The 22,270-nt window shown below is 38.0% G+C and overlaps 2 protein-coding genes across 2 annotated transcripts; both read left to right on the forward strand.

Annotated features, from left to right (window-relative positions):
• Positions 1-1,999: 1,999 nt before the first annotated feature.
• LOC110869157 (acid phosphatase 1) lies at positions 2,000-4,124 on the forward strand. The gene is made up of 3 exons (XM_022118445.2): positions 2,000-2,659; positions 3,525-3,734; positions 3,860-4,124. Exons 1-3 carry the CDS (start codon positions 2,241-2,243, stop codon positions 4,035-4,037), a joined length of 807 nt encoding a protein of 268 aa, XP_021974137.1. The 5' UTR covers positions 2,000-2,240; the 3' UTR covers positions 4,038-4,124.
• A 2,996-nt stretch (positions 4,125-7,120) lies between these two features.
• On the forward strand, positions 7,121-22,049 carry LOC110867198 (receptor-like protein EIX2). The gene is made up of 5 exons (XM_022116327.1): positions 7,121-7,372; positions 7,496-7,708; positions 8,200-8,463; positions 8,866-8,996; positions 18,980-22,049. The coding sequence occupies exons 1-5, from the start codon at positions 7,121-7,123 to the stop codon at positions 22,047-22,049; spliced, it is 3,930 nt and encodes a 1,309-aa protein (XP_021972019.1).
• Positions 22,050-22,270: the final 221 nt, after the last annotated feature.

Consider the following 22,270-nt stretch of genomic DNA (forward strand, 5'->3'; position numbering starts at 1 on the left):
TGGTAGGAAGAAGAGTTGGGGATTGTGTGAAAATAATATGTTAATTGGTTGGTTTAAAAAGATTTTAAATAATACTAAAAAAAATTAGCCTAACGGCTATTTTCCAACATTCAAAATCTCAAGGAGGTGTTGGAGAGTCACCGAGGCCACATGGGCCTTGCTGAGTCCCTCACCGAGTTCACACCCTTAAGCCTTATGCCTCGGGTGTACCCTAACATCTAAGGCGTTAGAAATGACATGTTAACCGATATTGTACATCATTTCCTCTTTGGGTTAAGGGGTGTTAAATGGGTCACTTGTTAATATGTTAACCGAATGTTAAGAGATTGAATATATATTTTTTTCTTTTTTAAACCAAAACCACTACTAAATAGGGTTATGTGAAGTTAACGAAATTAAACCATGGGAAAGAATGGGTGATGTGGCATGGTTAAAGTATACCCTAAGCCCATATAGTTAAACTTGGTGAACACAAACATCATGCTTAGCTCTTGTGTGGACAATAGTTTTTTCTTTGAATGGTGAACTTCATATATATGGTTACCACACTCCTTAAATCGGAGAGCCTCGTATTGCCCCACTCTAGCTAGGCTATGTTGTCTTAACCGCTCTCACGTTGGCTTCACTTTTGGCTTTTTGGGCGTTCATGCGGGAAACCATATCGCCGGCTGCCACTTGACAGTCGTTGTGCCACCACAAGAGCAGAACTCTCTGGCGTAACACACGGTGCGACGAAAACCCGGTTGGGCTCTCACACAAGACCTAGTTTAAATCCTTCATTGTCTATATCCATCCCATATGAAATAAGTAGGAATTGAACTTGAGTCTCTACTAGAAAACCCAAGCCTCCTATCATTACACCACAAATTGGGGGATGTGTGGACAATACTTGAACAACCAAGTTGAGTTTGAGTTCTAATTTCCTAGGCATTGTTCAATTTTATTTTAGAGTGAATTTCAAGAATTGTCCTTTATCTTTATACTATTTTCAGGCGCTGTCCTTTATTTAAAATTGACGAGTTTTGTCCTTTATGTTTTCATATCATACACGTTTCGTCCTTTGGGCCTAACCCAGTTAGTTTTTTCAGTTACATTTGGTCATATGCTTTGCACATGAGGGCATTTTTGTCAATTCAAAGGTTGCAGAAGCTTGAGCTGTAAATCTGCCGTTGAACTTACCTTTGAATTGACAAAAATGCCCTCATGTGCAAAGCACATGACCAAATTTAACTGAAAAAACTAACTGGGTTAGGCATAAAGGACAAAACGTGTATGATATGAAAACATAAAGGACAAAACTCGTCAGTTTTAAACATAAAGGACAACGTCTGGAAATTGGTATAAAGATAAAGGACAATCCTTGAAATTCACTCTTTATTTTATTAGAATTTCAACTACTTGCCAGCATTTAATTCTTTAAGTTAATGCAAAGGGTGTAACTGAAAACTTTTTGACTTAATGGATGTAGCTAAAGTCTAACCCATTTTAAAAAGGAGGGTGTTGCAACTTATTTAAATTATACTAGAGCTGTTAAACGAGCGAGTGAGCCAAGCCAAACTTAGCTCCGGCTCGAACTCGACTCGTTACAGGCCAGCTCGCTCCAAAATCTTCCAATCGAGCTACAAGTTAAGCTCGTACCTTTTGCAACTTGAGTCAGCTCGTGACTTGACGAGTTGACTCGTTTTAAAACATCTAGAAGAACTAGATTTGACCGGATAAACAAGCTCTTCATAATTTATATTCACCCTATCAATAAGCCCCAAGATAGCTTGTATTAACCATACTTTTATCAACATGTTTTTTAGTTTAGCAAATTACTAGTTTACCCTTTGATTTCTAAAACAATTTTTTATATTGCTTATATTTTTAGAAAATGACATGTAGGGTTATATCAACATAATTAAACCATACAATAAGTACGTGAAAAGATTCCAACCAAATAATTTTAAAAAGTTATGCATTGAAGCCTAGAATACAATATTCATTGCATAGATTTTAGGTCTGTCGATTATTATGACCAAAGAAAACCACTGGTCGTAACTTATCATCACAAAACTATATAAATTCAACTTCATTTCCATTGCACAATCCCATCTCCTTACATCGCCAACCGGCTAACCAGACCGGAGCTCGGACTGCTCAGCCGATGGCGTTTTAGGAGCCACATTCAACCATTTTTCCAAGTTCTTGGAAAGATCGGAACGATAATCTTTTGATTTCGTCGTTTTGGTCTTAGAAACATGGATTTTCTTGGATCCATTGTGTTCTTATGTCTTTTCTCCATGACTTTCGCTCAACAAAGCATGGATATCGATCATCTTGATCCCGACCTCCTTCCAAGACCTTTGATCATTGAATTCTCTGAATCCCGGCTCAAGAACATGAGCGATGACATTGCGATGCATTGCACGAGTTGGAGGGTTGCGGTTGAAGCAAACAATTTGGGTCCATGGAAAACGATTCCGGATGAATGTGCGGATTATGTGAAAGATTATATGTTGGGTCGGTCTTATAATGTTGATCTTGAAAAGGTTTCACATGAGTCTGGAATTTATGCCAAGAGCCTGGAATTGGGAGCAGATGGAATGGATGCTTGGGTTTTCGACATCGATGAAACCTTGATCTCGAATCTTCCGTATTACTCTGATCATGGTTACGGGTATTTTTCGGATGAATCTTTGTTATGGTTTTTCTGATTCTTGAGTTCTTGATTTTCCGTATAAACTTTCACATAATAGGCACTTTCATTTGGAATATATATAAATACCACCAACAAGATGTTAATTAATTTATGAAATATTGTTTTGCCACCTCAAGAATTTGATTCAAGAAACCTTGAATTGGAAACATCAAGTTATGTTTCAAGAAAATTTGGAGACACCTTCTATAATGATTCAGAAAAGAGTAAATTGCCATTTTAGTCCCTGTGGTTTGGTCAAAATTGTCATGTTAGTCAAATAGTTTCTTTTTGCTCCTGTGGTCCCTAACTTTTCCATTTTCTTGCCATTTTAATCACATTGTCTAACTCAGTCTAAAAATCTGGTTATAACCAAGGTTATTTTTGGCATAACTGTTGTGTAGTGATAACCAGGGGTAGTTTACAACAAATATTTAATACCAAAAATACCCCTAATTATAACCTGGTTTTTAGACTAAATTAGGCAATGTGATCAAAATGGCAAGAAAAAGGAAAAGTCAGGGACCCAGAGGAGAGAAAAAAACCATTGGACTAAAATGACAATTTGAACAAAAATTCAGGGACTAAAATGACAATTTACTCTTCAGAAAATAATATTATGCCACCATCAAGATTTTGATTCAAGATTTGAAATCTTGATTTTCCACAATCAAGAACAACAATCTTCATTTGCCACAATCAAGAAATTAAAATAGACTGACTGTAAATATCTTTTTTAAATAAACTTGTTAAACTTACTTATAATCTTCTTATAGTTTCTGATAAAAATCATAAATTACGAATTTCAAGAGAATTCTTGTATGAATTTTTGTGGGAACGTATGTAGGTTGGAACTTTTCAACAATGTTCAATTCGACAAATGGATTCTCGAAGGAGTGGCACCAGCGATCAAACCCAGTTTGAAGCTATATGAAGAGGTTTTAAGTCTTGGTTTTAAGATCATCTTGTTGACTGGGCGAAACGAAAACAAAAGGAACATTACTGTTTCAAATCTAAAGCATGCAGGATATCAGAAATGGGATAAACTCGTTTTAAGGCAAGTTATAAAGCTTTTTAAGTAGAGTTTTATGTTCAAAAACATATATTATACCAATTTCAATAACAAATATATATAGAAATGAATTAAAATTTTGACATAATAAATATTTTGAAAATTCACAGAGGTGAACACGAGCGTGAAAAATCGGCAAGTGCATTTAAGTCGGATAAAAGGAAAGAGATAATGGAGGAGGGATTTCGAATTCTAGGAAACTCTGGAGACCAGTGGAGCGATTTAACAGGCACTTCAACGGCTAGCAGATCGTTTAAGCTTTCAAACCCTATGTATCATATACCTTGATTGGTTAACATAGTTCATTGTCACAAAATTTGTTTAATACCCTTTGTACATGTAATTTTGTTCTCTACAAGCATTGTTTTTTTTTTTTCATAGAAACGCATGTTTGTTGGTTTCGATATAGTTTGGGTTCCCATAGTGTTAATAATGAATAGTCACTACTACGTTAACTTAAGGGTGTTGTCGAGTCGAGCTGAGACACTGGCAAGTCAACCTTGACTAGATTTTGAAACTCGAAACTCAAAACTTGGCGCAATCTAGACCGAGTCTTTTATTCCAAGAATGAGCTTGTGCTCGTTACGTAATCTACACCATCGAGCTGGGGTTAACTCGATTCAGTTAATAAAAATACTTCACAAAATAAACAAAAACTTCTTACCATTAACAATCTAATTAGTCATTTGATAATGGTATGTCTTTGAGCTACAATTCCTGCTTTATCAACATGGTGAATTCCTTGCAACAGCCTTTAAAAGACAAATCTATAATACATCAGATTAACATTGCAATTATGGAGAACATTTTAGTTTTTTTTAAAAACTTTCTTTTCTTGTAATAGAACCTTTGATTTGTAAATCTTAACCTTCTCTAAAACATTTTCTTTCTTGAAATTTAACTTTTCTTGACTTGTTCTTGAAAACAACATTTTGAAAATTTGGTTTCACATTTTGTTTTCCCTTAGCCTTTTCAACCTTAGTCTTCGCATTCTATTGAACGTTTGATTCGTCAAACTTTTGATTCACATGTTGCGATTTTGATATGCCAACCTTAGGTTTTACATTCTCAACCTCTGGTTTAGCATTATTTCTCTGATCATTTATGTTAACCTTTGGCTTTTCGCTTGTTGATACATGATTTGTGGACGCAACTCGGCTCGACATGATTCGGATTAAGTCACGACATTCCTCCGTCGTGCACAACAACAAAATATGGGCCGAAATAACAAAGGACTTTGAACCTTGTCCTTGGGTTGAAACAATTCGGCGAAACAAACAGCTTGGGCCTCAACTATTTGGGCCAAAGCCCATATCGGCGAAACGGATTGGATGTCGACGAAACATGGCTGTTTCGTCGACCTTGATCCTGTTTCGTCGCCTGTCTTTCCATTTCGTCGATGTTCATGCGTTTTGCCATGATCTGATTCGCCGTGATGCTGTTTCGTCGATGCTGTGTTGCTGGTTCTATATAAAGACAGACACAAGAGAGCACCGAAGTAGAGAACACAGAACACACACATGAGAGAGAGAGTTTACAGAGCATATTTGTAAACATTGTATTGTAACTGTTTTTCAAGCATTAATACATTGGTGTTAATCGTTGAGTCTCGTGTCTATCATTTACGTGTTCTTGTCGTGTTCGATCTCGGTTTGCATCTCCGGTTGGATTCCGCACAACCGGGTGTGTTTGACAACAAGGATTAGGCGACTAGATCCTCCCCTAGCCGGACCTACAAGTGGTATCAGAGCCTTGGCTCTTCTCCTTGTTAAAACCGAGGTGTTTTTCGGGTTGTTTTTCGGGTTTTAAAAGTTTGTATTTTCTGGAAAAACTTTCTTAATCTGGTTAAATCTTGTTGTTTTGCTGTGTGTTTTGTTAAAAACCTTGTTGAATTCATGTCCTCATGTTAAATATTGGTTTTTATTAAACATTTCTAGCAAAATCGCGTGTTCGGAAACTTCTCGGTTCACCGGAAAACTCTTTAGTTTACCGGAAAATTCAGATTTTCTGGGTTGTTCTTCATATCTTCATCACATATTCATAAGTGTTCTTCAAATTTTCAACTGTTTGATCTTGGTAAAAGAAATTGTCAAAGTGTTTGTGTATTGGAAATTGTTTAAAGGATTAAAATATTTGTTCACTTTACTGGTTGGTAAGTTGGGTATGGTGTTGAGCCGAAAGCATGTCTTTGTGTCAGTAAAAGAGATAAGATTAAGCTGAAAATTGTCACCCACTTTTCACCAACTCTACCTGCAGCTTTATCGACGAAACCGGTTTCGGCGAATCGAGCAGACGACGAAACAAAAGAGGCGACGAACCAAGTGTCTATTTCGTCGTGTATTTGTTTCGTCACTCCTGACTTGGGCTTAATCTGATTCGTCATACTTTGGGCCTAACTTGTTTCGTCGACATTGGGCCTGGGCCGTTTCATCGTTGGAAGCCCAAAAGAGCAATTCAGTTTCGTCGCCAAGATAATCAAAATCAGTTTCGTCGTGCTTTATATTCAACTTTCAGTTTCGTCGTCTGATATTAGCTTTCTGTTTCGTCGACAGCACATATACAAATCAGTTTCGTCGATCAAGTTTATTCATCTGTTTCGTCGCACACATTAGCTTCAGTTTCGTCGCATAACAAACATTAACTTGTTTCGTCGAACAATATCAAACTTGTTTCGTCATACTTGTTTATCATCTGTTTCGTCGAACTGCTTAAAATTTTCAACAGTAGCTTTGCAAATCATATTTAACGGTTTGATTTGAGTGATTTGTTCAGGTATTAGTCTTTAAACATCAAAAATGAATCCTGATTGGTGGGGTAATCCGTCTACGGCAGAAAACAAGTATCGAAGCACGGGTTTGTCACCTTCGTGGGCCGAATCTCCTGCACCCGTTTCTTCACAAAGGAATCCAATTTCAACCGGTCAATGGGCATTCGTATCAAATCAAACTCCAAGTATTCAAAGCATTCTCTTAAGCGAGAGCGAAACCGGAAGTCTAAATCGACCACCGAAATTGATGCACATAAACGAATATCCGGGATGGGTTGATAGATTTCATACATACGTCCTTGGTCAAAACACAGAATTGTGGTTACGTTTTACCACAGACTTCGATCAAGCTATCGAGACTGCCGCTTCAACTGCTGCTACATTTGCCGATCTTCCAGAAGATCAGAAAAAGGCATATGATTTAGAAAAGAAGGCATATGCCATTCTTACTCAGGCATTGAGCAAGGATATCTATCATCAGTTCGTCAGCTTCAAAACAACAAAGCGATCATGGGATGCGTTGAAGACAAGAGGGGTAGGAAATGAAGCAACACGCCAATTGCGACACGACTTACTCAAGAAAGAGTTTGATGGCTTCACGTCTATGGAAAAGGAATCCTTGGGAGATATGACTAGTCGGTTCTATCATTTGCTTACTGAAGTGGGTAATTATGGGGTAGTAACAACTCCAGCAGAGGTAGTGAAAAGGTTTGCAGATGCGTTGCCACCTCAATGGAATAGTTTCTTGGAGATTCTGAAATACAATGGAGTGTTGGCTACAACAAACATCAATGACTTCGTGCAGCTCTTGGAAAACAAAGATCAGGAAGAAACCCTAAAGGCAAAAAGGGTTCCAGTACCACAGAATCCTGATATGTATTATGGAACTTCCAGTACTTCTTCTGCAAGACCCGTTTCACATGCTCCACTTCAAACGGCGTTTGTCACAAGCACAGATTTATATGGCAATTCGATACAGGTTCCTGTAAAGCCAGCTCCAACAACAGACTTGTATGGAAATCCTCTACCGTTAGTTCCTCAACAGCAAGCCTATCGGTCATCTACCGTAGCAACTGATCTATATGGGAATCCACTTCCTGTTCAACAACAAGCTTGTTATGGAAGCACATCATCTGCTGGTCAGCCATCAAAGTCAAATACAGTACGGCTCGACACTTCAAGCTTTTCAAAAGTAAGTGTTGAAGTAGCTAAAGAACATATGGAGCTACTGACACCTTGGTGAGCGCGTATTGTGGATTAGTAGAAGGTCAGATTGGGAACATTAATCTGACACAAGAAGACTATCAGCAAATTGATAAGGAGGAAATGGATTTGATGGATATCAAATGGGCTTTTGCAAGTGCTGTAAGGCGGGCAAAGGATTTTATGGAAAGAACTGGCAGAACCAGCTTGGAAAGCAAGAAAGACACCAAGTATGGGTTCGATAAACAGGCTGTCAAGTGCTTCAACTGTGGTGAACGGGGTCACTTTAAAAGGGAATGTACAAAGCCAGCTCAGCATGGGAACCAGAATCCGTTCAGGAATCAAGGCAACCAACAGAATCAGAACAGGAATAGCGAGCGTACGTTGATACCTGTCAACAACCCAAGTCAAGCGGGACCATCAAATGCCAACCAGGCTCTTGTGGTTCAAGTAGATGAAGGTTGTGATTGGTCAATTCAGTTGGGAAATGATACTCCAGATGGAACAGCTTGCTTTGCTGAGGTTGTCAAGGACCTTAAGCACACCAGTGGTGGAGAATCTTCCACCAATGGTGATGAATCCTCTGAAGACGAAGACAGTTCCGGCTACAGTAGAAGCTCGGATGAAGAATCCTCAAGTTCAGGTGATGATCAGTTGGATTACACGTCAAGTGTGTCAGTCGATGCAGATGTTGATGAGCTATTGAGAGAAGCTGCAACAGGAAATCATAGAAGATCTATTCTGGTGGATCAAGCTGCTTATTCTTCTTCTTCTCTCCATTCAGCCTTTATGGCTAATGTCGACAGTTCATCAAGTCAGGTATGTGTCGATGAACCTACTACTGTTAATTGTGATAATTGTGCTATCTTAAGTGTTAAATGTGCTGATTTGGAGGAAAATATGTCTGAGTTGCAAGGCAAACATGATGCTTTAAAAGCTAATTTGTTTGACTTGCAAGACAAACATGTTTCGTTGAATGCTAAGTGGTGTGACTTGCAAAGCAAACATGAGGCTTTGCAAAACAAGTATGATGTGACATTCATCCATAACCAAAAGTTGACAGTAGATCTTTCTAAGTGCACAGAAGCCAACATGTTTTATGAAAACCATGAAAAGGAATTTAAATCTGTGATTGAAAAATTAAAGAAAGACAAATCTGAGCTGACAAAAATGGTTTCAAGAAAACAAACTGACATCAATTTGTATATTAATCGCCTTGAGATAATGCCAAAAGAAATGGCTTGTGTTAAAACTGAAAGTGAGGCGATCCAGCTCAAGTTAGACAGTTATTTAAGCTCTAGCTATGTGTTGGATCACATCATTGATGTTCAGAAAGAGAAAAAGGATGTCACATGCATTGGATACAAGAAATGTCCACCACCTATGAGACACAATTATGATGCCATGCCTGATGAGGAGGATAGAACTTTCTTTGAGCCATCTGTTCCTTTGGACGTTGAGGAATTTGCGACTGGACTTGGATACAAAAAGGAAGTATCATCAGATTCGGATGTGTCAGCAGATACCTGTGTGTCTTCTGCTGAACCGAATCAGGATCCTCCAGTTGTTATTGAGGATGCTGATTCTTCTGATGATGAATCCGATGATACTGACTCAGCAAAGTCTGATGCGGTAATCAAAGAAGAGGACATACCTCTTGAGAATCATATTCTATGTGATCCTCCTGCAAAACCCGCTAAGACTGTTGCAATCGATTCCTCGTCTGCAAAAGAGTCTGAGAGTGTGAATTTGCTGTACACTCTTGTTGGTGATGATAAAATCTATTCTGACAAAGATTTTCTAATTAAGAATGTAAATCAATCTTTAATCAGTAAAGTCTTTGAAAATTCGACAAGTAAGTTCTTGGGAAAGACAGGATCACATGTTGTGGTAACACAGTGTCCTCCTATTCCAAGGGCTGAAGTTCGAAAGAAATATGGCAATCAGAAATTACCAACAGTGAAAGAGCAGCAAAATCATACCAAACTAAAGGTAAATCACCGACTCAGGGTCAAAAGAAACAGACCCAAAAGAAGAACAAGAAGGTGAACTTTGTGAAATCAAAGGGAACGGACAAAATTGAAACATTTGAAAACAAATCTAACTTAGATTTTGTTAAGCCAGCAAAAGTGTTGAAAAGAAATGAACCAAATAGTTCAAAACCAAGTACCTCGGGATCACAAAGTTCATCATCGATAAGACAATCACATGTTACTTCGGGGTTTGTTGAACGAAGATCATGTTTTGAATGTGGTGAAATTGGGCATATCATTCGAAATTGTCCGTATCTTCATAAGTTAAAAGCCAAAGTTGATGATCCCCGTGAACGAAATCACCAAAAGCGATTTGTTTCTTCAAAACAAGATCCCCGCCTTGTACGTGAAAAGGAAAAGAAACAGAAACACCAACAAGTCAAGGTGATTGAGAAAGCGCTTAAAACTGATGTGGTTAAAAAACAATCTGTTTCAGTTAAACCAGAAAGTTCAAAGTTTTCAAAAACTTCAAACAATCATGAAGTTAAATTTTCAAACAATCAAACTGGTAAAACTCAACAGACTTGGAAACCTAAAATGTCCATAAATTCAGGGGGATCATCACAATTTCCTAACCATCAAAAAGTGGAAGTAATTGTTGTTGATGAAAATGGAAGACCCAAGACCACAATGGCTTGGGTCCCCATCTCCAACTAATCAAGTGAGTTCATGTGCAGGGTGTTCCAGGAGGAACTATCAGTAGTCATTGGATTGTTGATAGTGGGCCATCCAGGCACATGACAGGCGACATGAAGCTTCTCTACGATGTCAAATATATTAGAGGAGGTTATGTTGCTTTTGCTGGAGATAAAGGCAGATATATTACTAGTGAAGGAATGATATCCAACGGGGTTGTGAGCTTTGATAAGATCAACTTTGTGCAACAACTTGATCACAATCTTCTCAGCGTTTCATAAATCTGTGATAAACAGTTTTCAGTACACTTTGATGCAAATGGATGTTATGTGCTGAAACCCGGCTTCAAAATTCCAAAAGAATGGATTCTCTTATTAGCTCCATGGATAAATGATTTGTATGTCCTTGATATGAGCCAATCTATTACAACCTCTGCACAAGCAACCTGTTTCGTTTCCAAAGCCATAGAAAAAGACTCAATCTCTTGGCACAGACGAATGGGTCACATTCACTTACGCAAAATGAATTGGTAATGGTGTTCCTCTTAAAAACTTCCATCTTCAAGACGTCTGTGTTTCGTGCCAGAAAGGAAAATAAACGAAGAAGCGACATCCTACAAAGAAGATCAACACGGTGGGCGTTCCGCTTGAACGTTTGCACATGGATTTGTTCGGTCCTGTCAAGCATAAAAGCATTCGGAATGATCAATATTGCCTCGTGATAACTGATGATTATTCAAGATTTTCTTGGGTGGCGTTCATGGCACACAAGAGTGAAACTTTCGGTATTATCAAAAACTTGATCATTCAGATTGAGAATTTGTATAAGTTGAAAGTTAGACGGATACGTAGCGATAATGGTACAAAATTTAAGAATCATGCCATGGCGGAGTTTTGCACTTCAAAAAGGTATTCTTCACGAATTTAGTGCGGCTTATACTCCTCAACAGAATGGCGTCGCTGAACGTAAAAACCGTACATTGATCCAGACTGCTAGGACTATGTTGGTAGAGTCGCAGTTGCCCATTCCATTCTGGAGTGAAGCTGTGGCCTCTGCATGTTACACGTTGAACCGAGTCCTTACAGTTAAAAGGCACAACAAGACCTGCTATGAACTTCTTCACAAACGGAAACCAGATTTGTCATATCTTGAGCCGTTTGGAGCCCCGTGCACGATAATCGATCCAAATGGAAAGTTTGGGGCAAAAGCGATTGAGGGATACTTTCTTGGGTATGCCACCCCGAACTTAAGAGTCTGGAATCTAGAGACTAAAAGAGTCGAGGAATGGTCTGAGGTCAGAGTACAAAGGCACACATTGCCAGTCAAATGTCCTGGTCAGCCTTGGATGTTTGAGTACGATGACTTTTTCAATTCGATCAATGTTGAAGCAGTTGAAGAAAATGCTGCGGCAAGATGTTTTTCGAGAGTGACAACGCAACAGATTCACCGGTGGTTCGTCCAATTATTGTCAACCAAGAACCATCTTCAGTGAACAATAATGCTCTCGACAATGAGGATTTTCACGATGCTACCGAATTGAACGAATCTTCAGAGGATGATGAATTTCTCGATGCAGATCAAGAAGCTCCAACAACAGCAGTTCATGGTACTTCAGAGGGTACACCTCCAGTGGACGCCCCTAGAACAGCTGAAGCTACTGCATCATCCTCTTCGTCAATTCCGGGTATTGAATTGGTTGTTGATCTCAATCTCAACAATCTGGGTACAAATATTCCAGTTCAAGATAATCCAGAAACAAGGATTCACAATACCCATCCTCAACAAAACATCATCGGAAATGTACAGAGTGGCGTTCAAACAAGAAACATGTTGCGAAACAACAACAATGCAGGCTTGTATGCAGCTATTCGAGAATCTGGTCAACAAAACGATTGGTCTTTCGTGTGTTATGTCTCACAGGAAGAGCCAAGAACTTGGAAAGAAGCTTTGAAAGATAACTCTTGGGTTGAAGCGATGCAGGAAGAACTGCAACAATTCCAGAAGCTTGGTGTCTGGAAACTCGTAGAGAAATCTGCTGGTTATAAGAAGATTGGTACCCGTTGGGTTTTCAAATGCAAAAAGGATGACCGTGGAGTAGTAATTCGGAACAAAGCAAGATTAGTCGTTCAAGGTTTTCGTCAGATTGAAGGGATCGACTAGAACGAAGTGTATGCGCCTGTTGCACGTCTTGAATCTATTCGAATCTTTCTAGCCTATGCGTCCTTCAAAGGATTCAAAGTTTACCAGATGGACGTCAAAAGTGCATTCTTACATGGTGTGGTTGAAGAAGAGGTGTACGTCGAACAACCTCCAGGTTTTGAAGATCCTATCCATCCCGATCGGGTTTGGTTGCTCAACAAAGCTCTCTATGGTCTACATCAAGCACCGCGAGCTTGGTACGCAACCTTATCTAATTATCTGCTGGAGAATGGTTTTCGCAGAGGTCTTATCGATTGTACTCTTTTCATCAAAGAACAAGATGGAGATCTTCTGCTGGTACATGTATACGTTGATGATATTATATTTGGTTCTACTAATGATGTTTTGTGTAGGAATTTCGAGCGTATTATGCAGGATAAATTTGAGATGAGTGCTATGGGGAAAATGACCTTCTTTTTGGGCCTACAAGTGCAACAAACCGAGTCTGGGATATTCATCCATCAGACTAAATATGTTGGTGACATCTTGAGCCGGTTCCAGATGTCCGATGCAACGCCCATCGGTACCCCATTGTCGCAAAATCACGAAATTAATCCAGACCTGAAGGGTGAAGCTGTTAGCCCCTCATACTACCGCGCAATGATCGGATCACTTATGTACCTCACATCATCAAGACCAGATATAATGTACCCAACGTGCCTGCTTGCCAGATATCAAGTCAACCCGAAGGCCTCACATCTTGCAGCTGTAAAAAGGATTTTTCGTTATTTAAAGGGTTGCCCTGACACCGGTCTATGGTACCCTAGGGATAATAACTTTGACTTGATCGCTTTCAGTGATTCTGATTTTGGCGGATGCAAAATCGACGGCAAATCCACAACGGCTGGATGTCAGTTTTTGGGAAATCGCCTAGTCACATGGCAGTGCAAGAAGCAGACGTGTGTCGCTACATCAACATGCGAAGCTGAATATATTGCTGCCTTAAGTTGTTGCTCCCAAGTCCTGTGGATCCAACAACAATTGCGCGACTACGGTTTTGAATTCCTAACTACTCCTATTTACGTTGATAATTCTGCTGCCTTACAGATCACTAGAAATCCTGTGCAGCATTCAAAGACCAAACACATCGAAATCAAATATCACTTCATACGTGATTGCTTTGATAAAAGGCTAATCGATGTTGTTAAGGTCCACACCGATGACCAACGTGCCGACCTTTTTACCAAAGCATTTGACAAATCAAGATTTGACTTTTTATTATTGGTAAACGGCATTAAGGTCAAGCAAGAGTAAAACCAACATCGGAAAATCATTTTTGTAAATACCTTTGTGTTTTAAATTTATCTTAGTTTGTTGATTTTAGGGGGAGTAAATCCAAATTTGAAAATCCAAAAACATCGAAAAATTTCAAAAACACAAAAACAATAGAAAAACAAAAATGAGTTTCCTGGCGAGCAAAAGAGAATATGATAGTACATCAGTGGTCTGTCCAAACCTCTTTAAACCTAAACTGAAAAACGATAAGCAGCTCTATATAAGATGTATCGGTAGGCTCACAATCATTTTAAAGTGTGCATGGTGATATAAACCTTAAATCGACTGAAGACCAGGTGGGAACCGCTCATTGGCATATGGTCTTGGTACCGAAATTTCGTTTGAGAGATTGCCGAGGTTCCGAGATATTCGGTCTTTATGCTGCTTATCATCTGGGTATCATGGTTGTATCTTTTACTGAAAAATAACGGGGACGCAAGTCTAGATCTTCCATGATACTATATATACGTTTACATACTACATTCGACCTCAATAAGTGATAAACAATCACATGTCCAAACAAATAAGTGATAAAATATCACATTTATCCGGGAGTCAAGTTCGTCTCTCTGCTGTGCGAAGTACTGACCTGTTCACGGACTTGCTCCTGTGCCCTCATGCATCTGAAAATCAAGTTCCTCATCAATAAGTGATTCTATCACATAGGGCTTGTTTTCAAATCAAAAGAAGTGAGAATCTCACATCATATACGGTCAAACAGATGATAATCGGTATACTCACCGGTAAGATGAACTCTCGTGCATACCTTGATACGGGAATGTGTCGTGATGTGGATGAACACCGGTCGGTAAGTATAAATCACACCTTAACGTATCCCCTCGCCATGATTACATCTGATAAGTTGAGCTTATGTGGACAACAATACCGATAATTGTTATAGGATGCTTATCTATATGTGAACTAATTGAACAACAAGAGCGCTTTGGCATGACCGTACACTGATATGATTCTCTTACCCTTGAAACTCACAAAAAGAATGTCTGTAAATATTTATTTAATGCTTTTAGTTTCTACATCTGTGTATATATTTATTTACTGATTTCTGTCTTTACATTTGAAATATTAAAAAATTTCAAAAAGATTTTAGGTGTGTTTTAATATAAACTTTATAAAAGTCAAAAAGATTTTATTTCTATCCTATTTTCAATCGTACGATGTTGGATCTCGAGTCTTCGTTGCCTGAAACCTGATTGAAAACCAAATTGGCTAAATCTTCATAAACGGTCAAAATTTGCAAGTTTTAAAAGTTAAAAACTAAACTTGACAAATATGTTAAACTTTCAAACTGTCGGACGGTAGTGATTGAAATATGGTCATACGTGTGTCATTTGTTAACTGTATTCCAAGCATTTGTTCTCATTATGCGTTTAGCTTTCTTGCATGTGCAGATGCTAAAGGCAAGGAGAACATGTTCGATGACAAGCTTCGGAATGAAGACACGACGTGAAGGCACTCAAAAGATAAAGATGATCGAGTTGCCGCTGATCAATCATCAACACCACAAGGATCGCAAGTGAAGATCAAAAGATTCACGAGCATAACTCAAGGGAGAGCTTATGTTAAGGGGGAGTTTGTTAACACACTTCCTACACGAAAAAGGGAGTTTGTTGATACACTTTCTGCTTTCAAGACGTGAAGACTTTGAGGATCCTCCGACATAGAAGACTTGGAAGACGAATCTCACGAGTAGCATCCAAGGGGGAGTTTGTTGATATATGATTTGTGGACGCAACTCGGCTCGACATGATTCGGATTAAGTCACGACATTCCTCCGTCTAGATCCTCCCCTAGCCGGACCTACATCGCTAATCTCAATCTATTGTTTAATTTGGAACAATGTGAAGTCCTTGGCTTCATTTTTTTGAAAGACAACCTAAATTTACACCATTTGCCAACATTGGGACTTAAATTATAACCACTTGGGAGAGACCCCCTTGCCTTTACTTTGCCCTTCAAACATGCATAAAAAGTTAGTGCATTCTATTTCTTCTCAAGGAATGTGAAGGGTGGTTTGAGATGGTTTCTTCTCTTTCTAAAATGCCAGATAAATGCAACGAAATTAGTATATTCAGATTCATATATAATGTCTATATAAATACAATTAAGTATTAGGAATTTTTAAGAAAAAGATTGCAAGTTTTGTTGTCTCACATGGTAATCCCAACAGGAATTATAATTATAAGTAGGAATTTGACAAAGGTTATTACTTCCTTCGCAATAAAGAAGACCAGTAGGTGAAAATGCTCCAAGGACATAAAGTACCTTCCTTGAAGTAACAAGTGGTGAAAATCAAATTGTCATCAATAAGGATATTCTATTTGCTCCAAGGACATAGAGTACCTTCCTTGAAGTAACAAGTGGTGAAAATCAAATTGTCATCAATAGGGATATTCTATTAATAACTAAAAGCGTGTTGTATTGTAGCGGCCTATGTTCAGTGGCAGATACATAATTTTTTTTTTGGACGGGGCAAAAAAAGGACTATTCGGGTAGGGTCAAAAGTCACACTTATAACTACTAATAATAGAATAACTAAGATAAGCAAATAAGTTGATTCAATAGATTTGATAATAAACTTTTACTTACTTAGTTGAGTAAATAAATACATAAACAAAACTGAATTCCAAATAAGAAATGAAAGGATTGAACACACATTTATTTATTTATATAATCTTAAAACTAAATGTCGGTTGACAATTCAGTTTTACCCTCAACTTTGTAAGATCTCTTTTTTACTCCTTATAACTTTCTTAAGTTTAGAAAATGTTAATTTCAACCTCTTAACTTTTTATAAATTTTGTAAAATTTCACTTTTACCCCCTATCTGAGTTTTTCTTGATACCTTTGTTTGTTAACTTAAAAAACTAATTTGTTGTATGCTTTTTTTATGTACGTGTTGATATAAATTCAAGTTGGTCTACGTTTCGACGAAAACTTTGTTTGGAAACAAATCGGATCAAATATAATACGTCTTGATTCGACGTTATAAATTTGAGTTGGTCTGCGTTTCGACGTAAATTTTATTTTTAAAACGAGTCAGGTCAAATATAATATGTTTTCATGACTACTAATAATGTATGTTTCGAGGTAAATTTTGTTTTCAAATATAATACGTTTTCATACTTACTTTTTATGTGCGTCGCGACATAAATTTTGTTTGAAAACGAGTCGGGTCGAACATAATACATTTTGATTCATCGATTAAATTTGAATTCGTCTACGTTTTAACGTAAAGGGTCCATAATAATCTATATATAATCACGCCACATAGTCAGTACAAAATTAAAGTTTGTCTAAATTTTGACAAAAAATTGGTATACGTTTTCGTATAAATTCGAGTTTGTCTACTTTTCGATGTAAATTTAGTGTACGCTTTCGTCGTTTTTTTGTACGTGTCCCACGTATGATTCGGGTCGCATATAATACGTTTTGACTTGACCGTATAAATTCGAGTTACTCTACACATCGATCCGCCGCAATACGCGGACACTAAAAAAACTAGTATATATTAAAAGGTAAGTTTTTCATTTCATGATTTTCTGCGGTGGGCTCCAGGTTTATGATAGATTGCCAAAAAAAAACTTGAATTACTAACTTCCGAAATAAACACGGTGGGCCTCTTTGAATTCAGTGTAAGTGGTCAACCAAAAAGTCTTTGAGTGCAAGTGGGAAATTAAGAGTCGACCAAAAAGTCTCTGGATGGTGAAGTTTTAAGTCAACCAAAAAGTCTCTAAGAGCATTCACATCTAAGAGCATTCACATCCAGCCCCCTAAAATTATACATACATTCCACTAAAAAACAACTCCTATATCAATATATTTCCACTAAAAACAAATACTTTTTCTCTCTCCTTTTCAATTAAATAATATTTTTATACCTTTATCAATTATCATTACATTTTTCTCTCTCCTCCACTCACAACCACTTTCAATATATATTAAAAAATTATAGTGGGTGAACAGTGTCCCCCCAAATATACAGATGAACAGTAATATTTTCTCTCTCCTCCACTCACAACCATTTTTTATACTCTTTATACTTTAAAAACCCCACACTCACAATTTGATTCTTTGGATGTGAATGCTCTAAGAAATCTAAATATGTGTGTTGTTTTTAAAATATAAAGAGTATAAAAAGTGGTTGTGAGTGGGGGAGAGAGAAAATGTTACTGTTCATCTGTATATTTAAGAGGACACTGTTCACCCCCTATAATTTTTTAATATATTTTGAAAGTGGTTGTGAGTGGAGGAGAGAGAAAAGATAATGATAAAGGTATAAAAAGTATTATTTATTTGAAAAGGAGAGATAAAATGTAGTGTTTTTAGTGTAATTTAGGGTGAAAATATGGTGGGTTGGATGTGAATGCTCTTAGAACTTAGAAGTGAGTATAAGAAGTTTCTTTCAAAGCCTCTAAATTTAAATATCTAATTAACTATGAAACACATTTTTATATACGTTTTTGACCCCTGGTTCTATAAATTTTTTTGGGTATATACATTTTCGACCCCTCGTCGGAAATCTCAAGCTTCGCCACTGGTTCTATGTAGCAGGTGCGTGCTTGGTGGGAACACCTGTTTGAAACTCAATGTGTGGGACACGTTTAAGAATCCACAAAAAGATTCTAGACGGTCAAGTTGCAGTCGCTAGAGGTAACGGGAGAAAAGAATAAAAATCCTAAGTAGGATTTTGCTGAAATTTAGAATAATGGTTCCTGCTACTTTTTCTAAGAACATGTACTTGAATATAAATAATAATGCCAAATTACCTAGTATGCAAATAGATCCATGATAGGGATCAAACTGCTAACGTGATTGACACATTCAGCTGATCTTGCAAGTCGAACCATCACAAGTATTTAATTTCAGGCCTCGTATTTGACTTTTCTTGACAGTTGTGTCCACTGTTCACATGCGTGATTGTGGTAACTAATGCAAGTACATATAAATTTGTCTATATATATATATGTTAGTACACATATCGTACCTAGCATCCTTTCTAACCATAGTTTTCAGAATTGGTGTAATCCTAAGCACATATATATGAAATCTTTCACTCATTTTTGGCTTCTAATAATTTCTTCAACCTTGTGTGCTAGTTGTCTGTGTGATGACAATCCGGGACGGGTATTATGCATCGATTATGAAAGGCTGGCACTTCTTCAGTTTAAACAAGATCTAATAGATGATGCCAACAGGCTCTCTTCTTGGAGTAGTGTGAACATCGACTGTTGCATGTGGGATGGAATCCTTTGTGATAACTTTACCGGTCATGTCCAAGAGCTTCACCTTCGAGGACCTGATCCTGAACTTGAAGACGCGTCAACTCAGATGCTCAGAGGTAATATTAATCGCTCTCTGCTGTTGTTGAAGCAACTTAAGTACCTAGACTTGAGTTGCAACGATTTTGAAGCGACCCAAATTCCTAGTTTCATAGGCTCTTTTCAAAACTTGAGATATCTTAATCTCTCATTGTCACAATTTTACGGTCGAGTGCCTCACCAACTAGGGAATCTGTCCATGTTAGTTGTTCTTGATCTAGGAAACGGACCATGGCTAGGTAACGTTCCTATGAACAGTATGCATTGGTTGTCGAGTCTCCGTTTGTTGAAATACCTAGATTTGACTGGCTATGATCTTAGCATGGCATCTGACTGGCTTCAAGTTACCGGTAACCTTCCATCTCTGGTAGAATTGCACTTGCCTTCAAGCAATCTTACTCAAATTCCTCATGAGCTACCCAAAGTTAATTTTACTTTACTAACTGTCCTTGATCTTTCTTTTAACATTTTTGACACTTTGGTGCCTTGGTGGATTTTTAGCCTAAGTAAGCTAGTTTCCTTGGATTTGACTAGATGCCTTTTCCATGGTCCAGTTCCTGGTAGGGTGGGCGGTTTTCAGAACATGACTGATTTAAAATTTGTTCACGTTTCTGAAAATGATTTTATGAATTCAACATCCGTCTTAAGCGGATTGTTGAGTGTCACTAGTCTTGTGTCCATAGATATTAGTACCTGCAATCTTTCAGTTCCCATACTTGGTGGTTTTCAAAACATGACTTCTCTTGTTAGTATCGACTTGTCACAAAATTTTATCAACGAGACGTTGCCAAACTCATTTGGAAACCTTTGCAACTTAAGTTATGTTGATCTCCGATCTAACTATATTAGGGGAGATGTATCATATCTTCTGAATAACTTTTGTGAATGTAATTCACCTAAGTTGGATTCTTTGGCTCTCAGTGCCAACTTCCTTTCTGGTCATATACCATATAGAATAGGAGTACTTCAAAATCTTGTCACATTTGATCTTGCATTCAATTTCATTCCTGGTGTGATTCCAAATTCCTTAGTAAGATTGTCATCTTTAAAAGTGTTGAGGCTTAATGTTAACCATCTTTCTGGTAAGCTTCCCGATTCAATAGGGAACTTAACATCATTGGAATGGTTGGAGATTTCTTTCAACAAGCTCAATGGAAGCCTGCCAGTAAGTCTTGGAAAGCTAGGGAACTTAACGTATTTGAGTGTGCATCATAATTTGTTCACCGGAGATGTCACAGAAGATCACTTTGCCAATCTAACAGCATTGACCATATTATGGGCAGAGGCAAACATGCTAACTCTAAAACTAAGCGTTAAAAACTGGACCCCACCTTTCAAACTTGGCACCCTCAAAATAGGTTCTTGGAATCTAGGCCCTCGGTTTCCTTCATGGCTTCGTTCACAAGGAAATTTGACAGAGATAGACATAGGCAACACGGGAATTTCGGACATCATGCCTAGATGGTTTTGGAGCTCATTTTCTGATATTGATTTCTTGAATATATCGCACAATAGTATCCGGGGGACGTTGGAAGATCTTAGTATCCTTGCGCCAGAATCAGTTGTAGATCTAAGTAGCAACCGTTTTGAAGGTCCATTACCCGGAAAATTCAATGAAGCTGACTTTGTTCTTCTGGATGTATCATACAATCATCTTTCAGGATCTCTTGAGCAATTCCTATGTCCTAGTTTAGAAAAAGATAGATCGCTACAAGTTCTTGAACTGGCCAATAACAACCTGTCAGGGGTTATTCCGGATTGTTGGATGAATTGGCAAGCTTTATCAGTCATAAACTTTGAGAATAATAAGCTTTCTGGTGGAATTCCAAAATCTATAGAGAGCTTATCTTCCATCCAATCATTCAACATCCGCAATAACAATCTCTCTGGAAAGCTACCTGCATTTCTTCTAAATTCAAAAAGCCTACAAATTATTGAGCTTGCTGAGAATGAATTCACTGGAAGCATACCGTTGTTGATAAAGGGAGAAGAAACAAAGTTGAAACTACTCAGCCTCAGATTGAACAAGCTGGCGGGTGAAATCCCAGAAGAACTCTGTCGTCTTACGTCCATTCAAATCTTGGATCTCGCTCATAACAATCTTTCAGGAACCATCCCCACATGCTTCTACAACTTCAGCATAGTTTCTAGAAGGCAACAACCAAGTCCACTTGTGTTTTATGACGTGCCATTTCAGATTCGAGTTCTTGGTAGTGCATTGTTGGTGACTAAAGGAAGAGAGTATGAATATAGATCAATTTTGTATTTAGTAACAACATTGGATCTTTCAAGTAACAAATTCTCTGGACCCATTCCGAAGGAACTTATGTACCTCTCAGGCTTGCGCTGGTTGAATTTATCCGGAAATCATTTAAGTGGAAGAATTCCAGAAGAGATCGGTAAAATGACATCACTTGAATCTCTAGATTTGTCTGTGAATCAGCTTGAGGGGAGGATTCCGTCGAGCATGACGAGGTTGACAACCTTAAATTGGTTAAATCTATCTTCCAACAAACTAACAGGAGAAATCCCAACAAGTACTCAGCTGCAGAGCTTCAGTGAGTCTAGTTTCATGTCAAACGCGCTTTGTGGGCCTCCACTTGCGCTATGTAACAAGAAAGGAGTTCCACCTGATGTAAGCGCGGGAGGTGAATCAAAAGAACCAAATGATGATGAATCAGATGACAAGAATTGGGGATTTATCATTAGCATTGTGCTTGGATTTATAATTGGCTTCTGGACTGTGGTTGCTCCTCTCTTTGCCAGCAAATGGAGAAGTACTTACTATAATTTTCTTGATAATGTGTGGCTCAAGATATATCTTGCTTGTCACAAGAATTCCTTTTGAATACCACCAAACTGAGTGTGCAGTAATGTTGGAATAATCCAAAGTTCTCATTCGTGAAGATGTGGCAGTCATGATGATGTGGCTTTGGAGTCTTGGAGCTGAAGTTTAGTATTTATTTTATATTTCTGTTTTTATGTTTATTCAGTAAACGTGGGCCGTTATTTCTTTTATCGTGGTTATGAGTCTGAGTATTGAGTTAGTCATGCTCACTTTGTGGTAAG

The sequence above is a fragment of the Helianthus annuus genome, chromosome 7 (genome assembly GCF_002127325.2).
Source record: "Helianthus annuus cultivar XRQ/B chromosome 7, HanXRQr2.0-SUNRISE, whole genome shotgun sequence".
Lineage (NCBI taxonomy): Eukaryota > Viridiplantae > Streptophyta > Magnoliopsida > Asterales > Asteraceae > Helianthus > Helianthus annuus.

Coding starts and splice junctions, on each gene's coding strand:
- LOC110867198 (XM_022116327.1), top strand. CDS start 7,121: ATGGAAAAGGAATCCTTGGGAGATATGACTAGTCGGTTCTATCATTTG. Junction 7,709..8,199: donor ACACTTCAAGCTTTTCAAAA/GTAAGTGTTGAA, acceptor TGGTCAATTCAG/TTGGGAAATGATACTCCAGA. Junction 8,464..8,865: donor ATCATAGAAGATCTATTCTG/GTGGATCAAGCT, acceptor GAAAAATTAAAG/AAAGACAAATCTGAGCTGAC.
- LOC110869157 (XM_022118445.2), top strand. CDS start 2,241: ATGGATTTTCTTGGATCCATTGTGTTCTTATGTCTTTTCTCCATGACT. Junction 2,660..3,524: donor TACTCTGATCATGGTTACGG/GTATTTTTCGGA, acceptor GAACGTATGTAG/GTTGGAACTTTTCAACAATG. Junction 3,735..3,859: donor TGGGATAAACTCGTTTTAAG/GCAAGTTATAAA, acceptor GAAAATTCACAG/AGGTGAACACGAGCGTGAAA.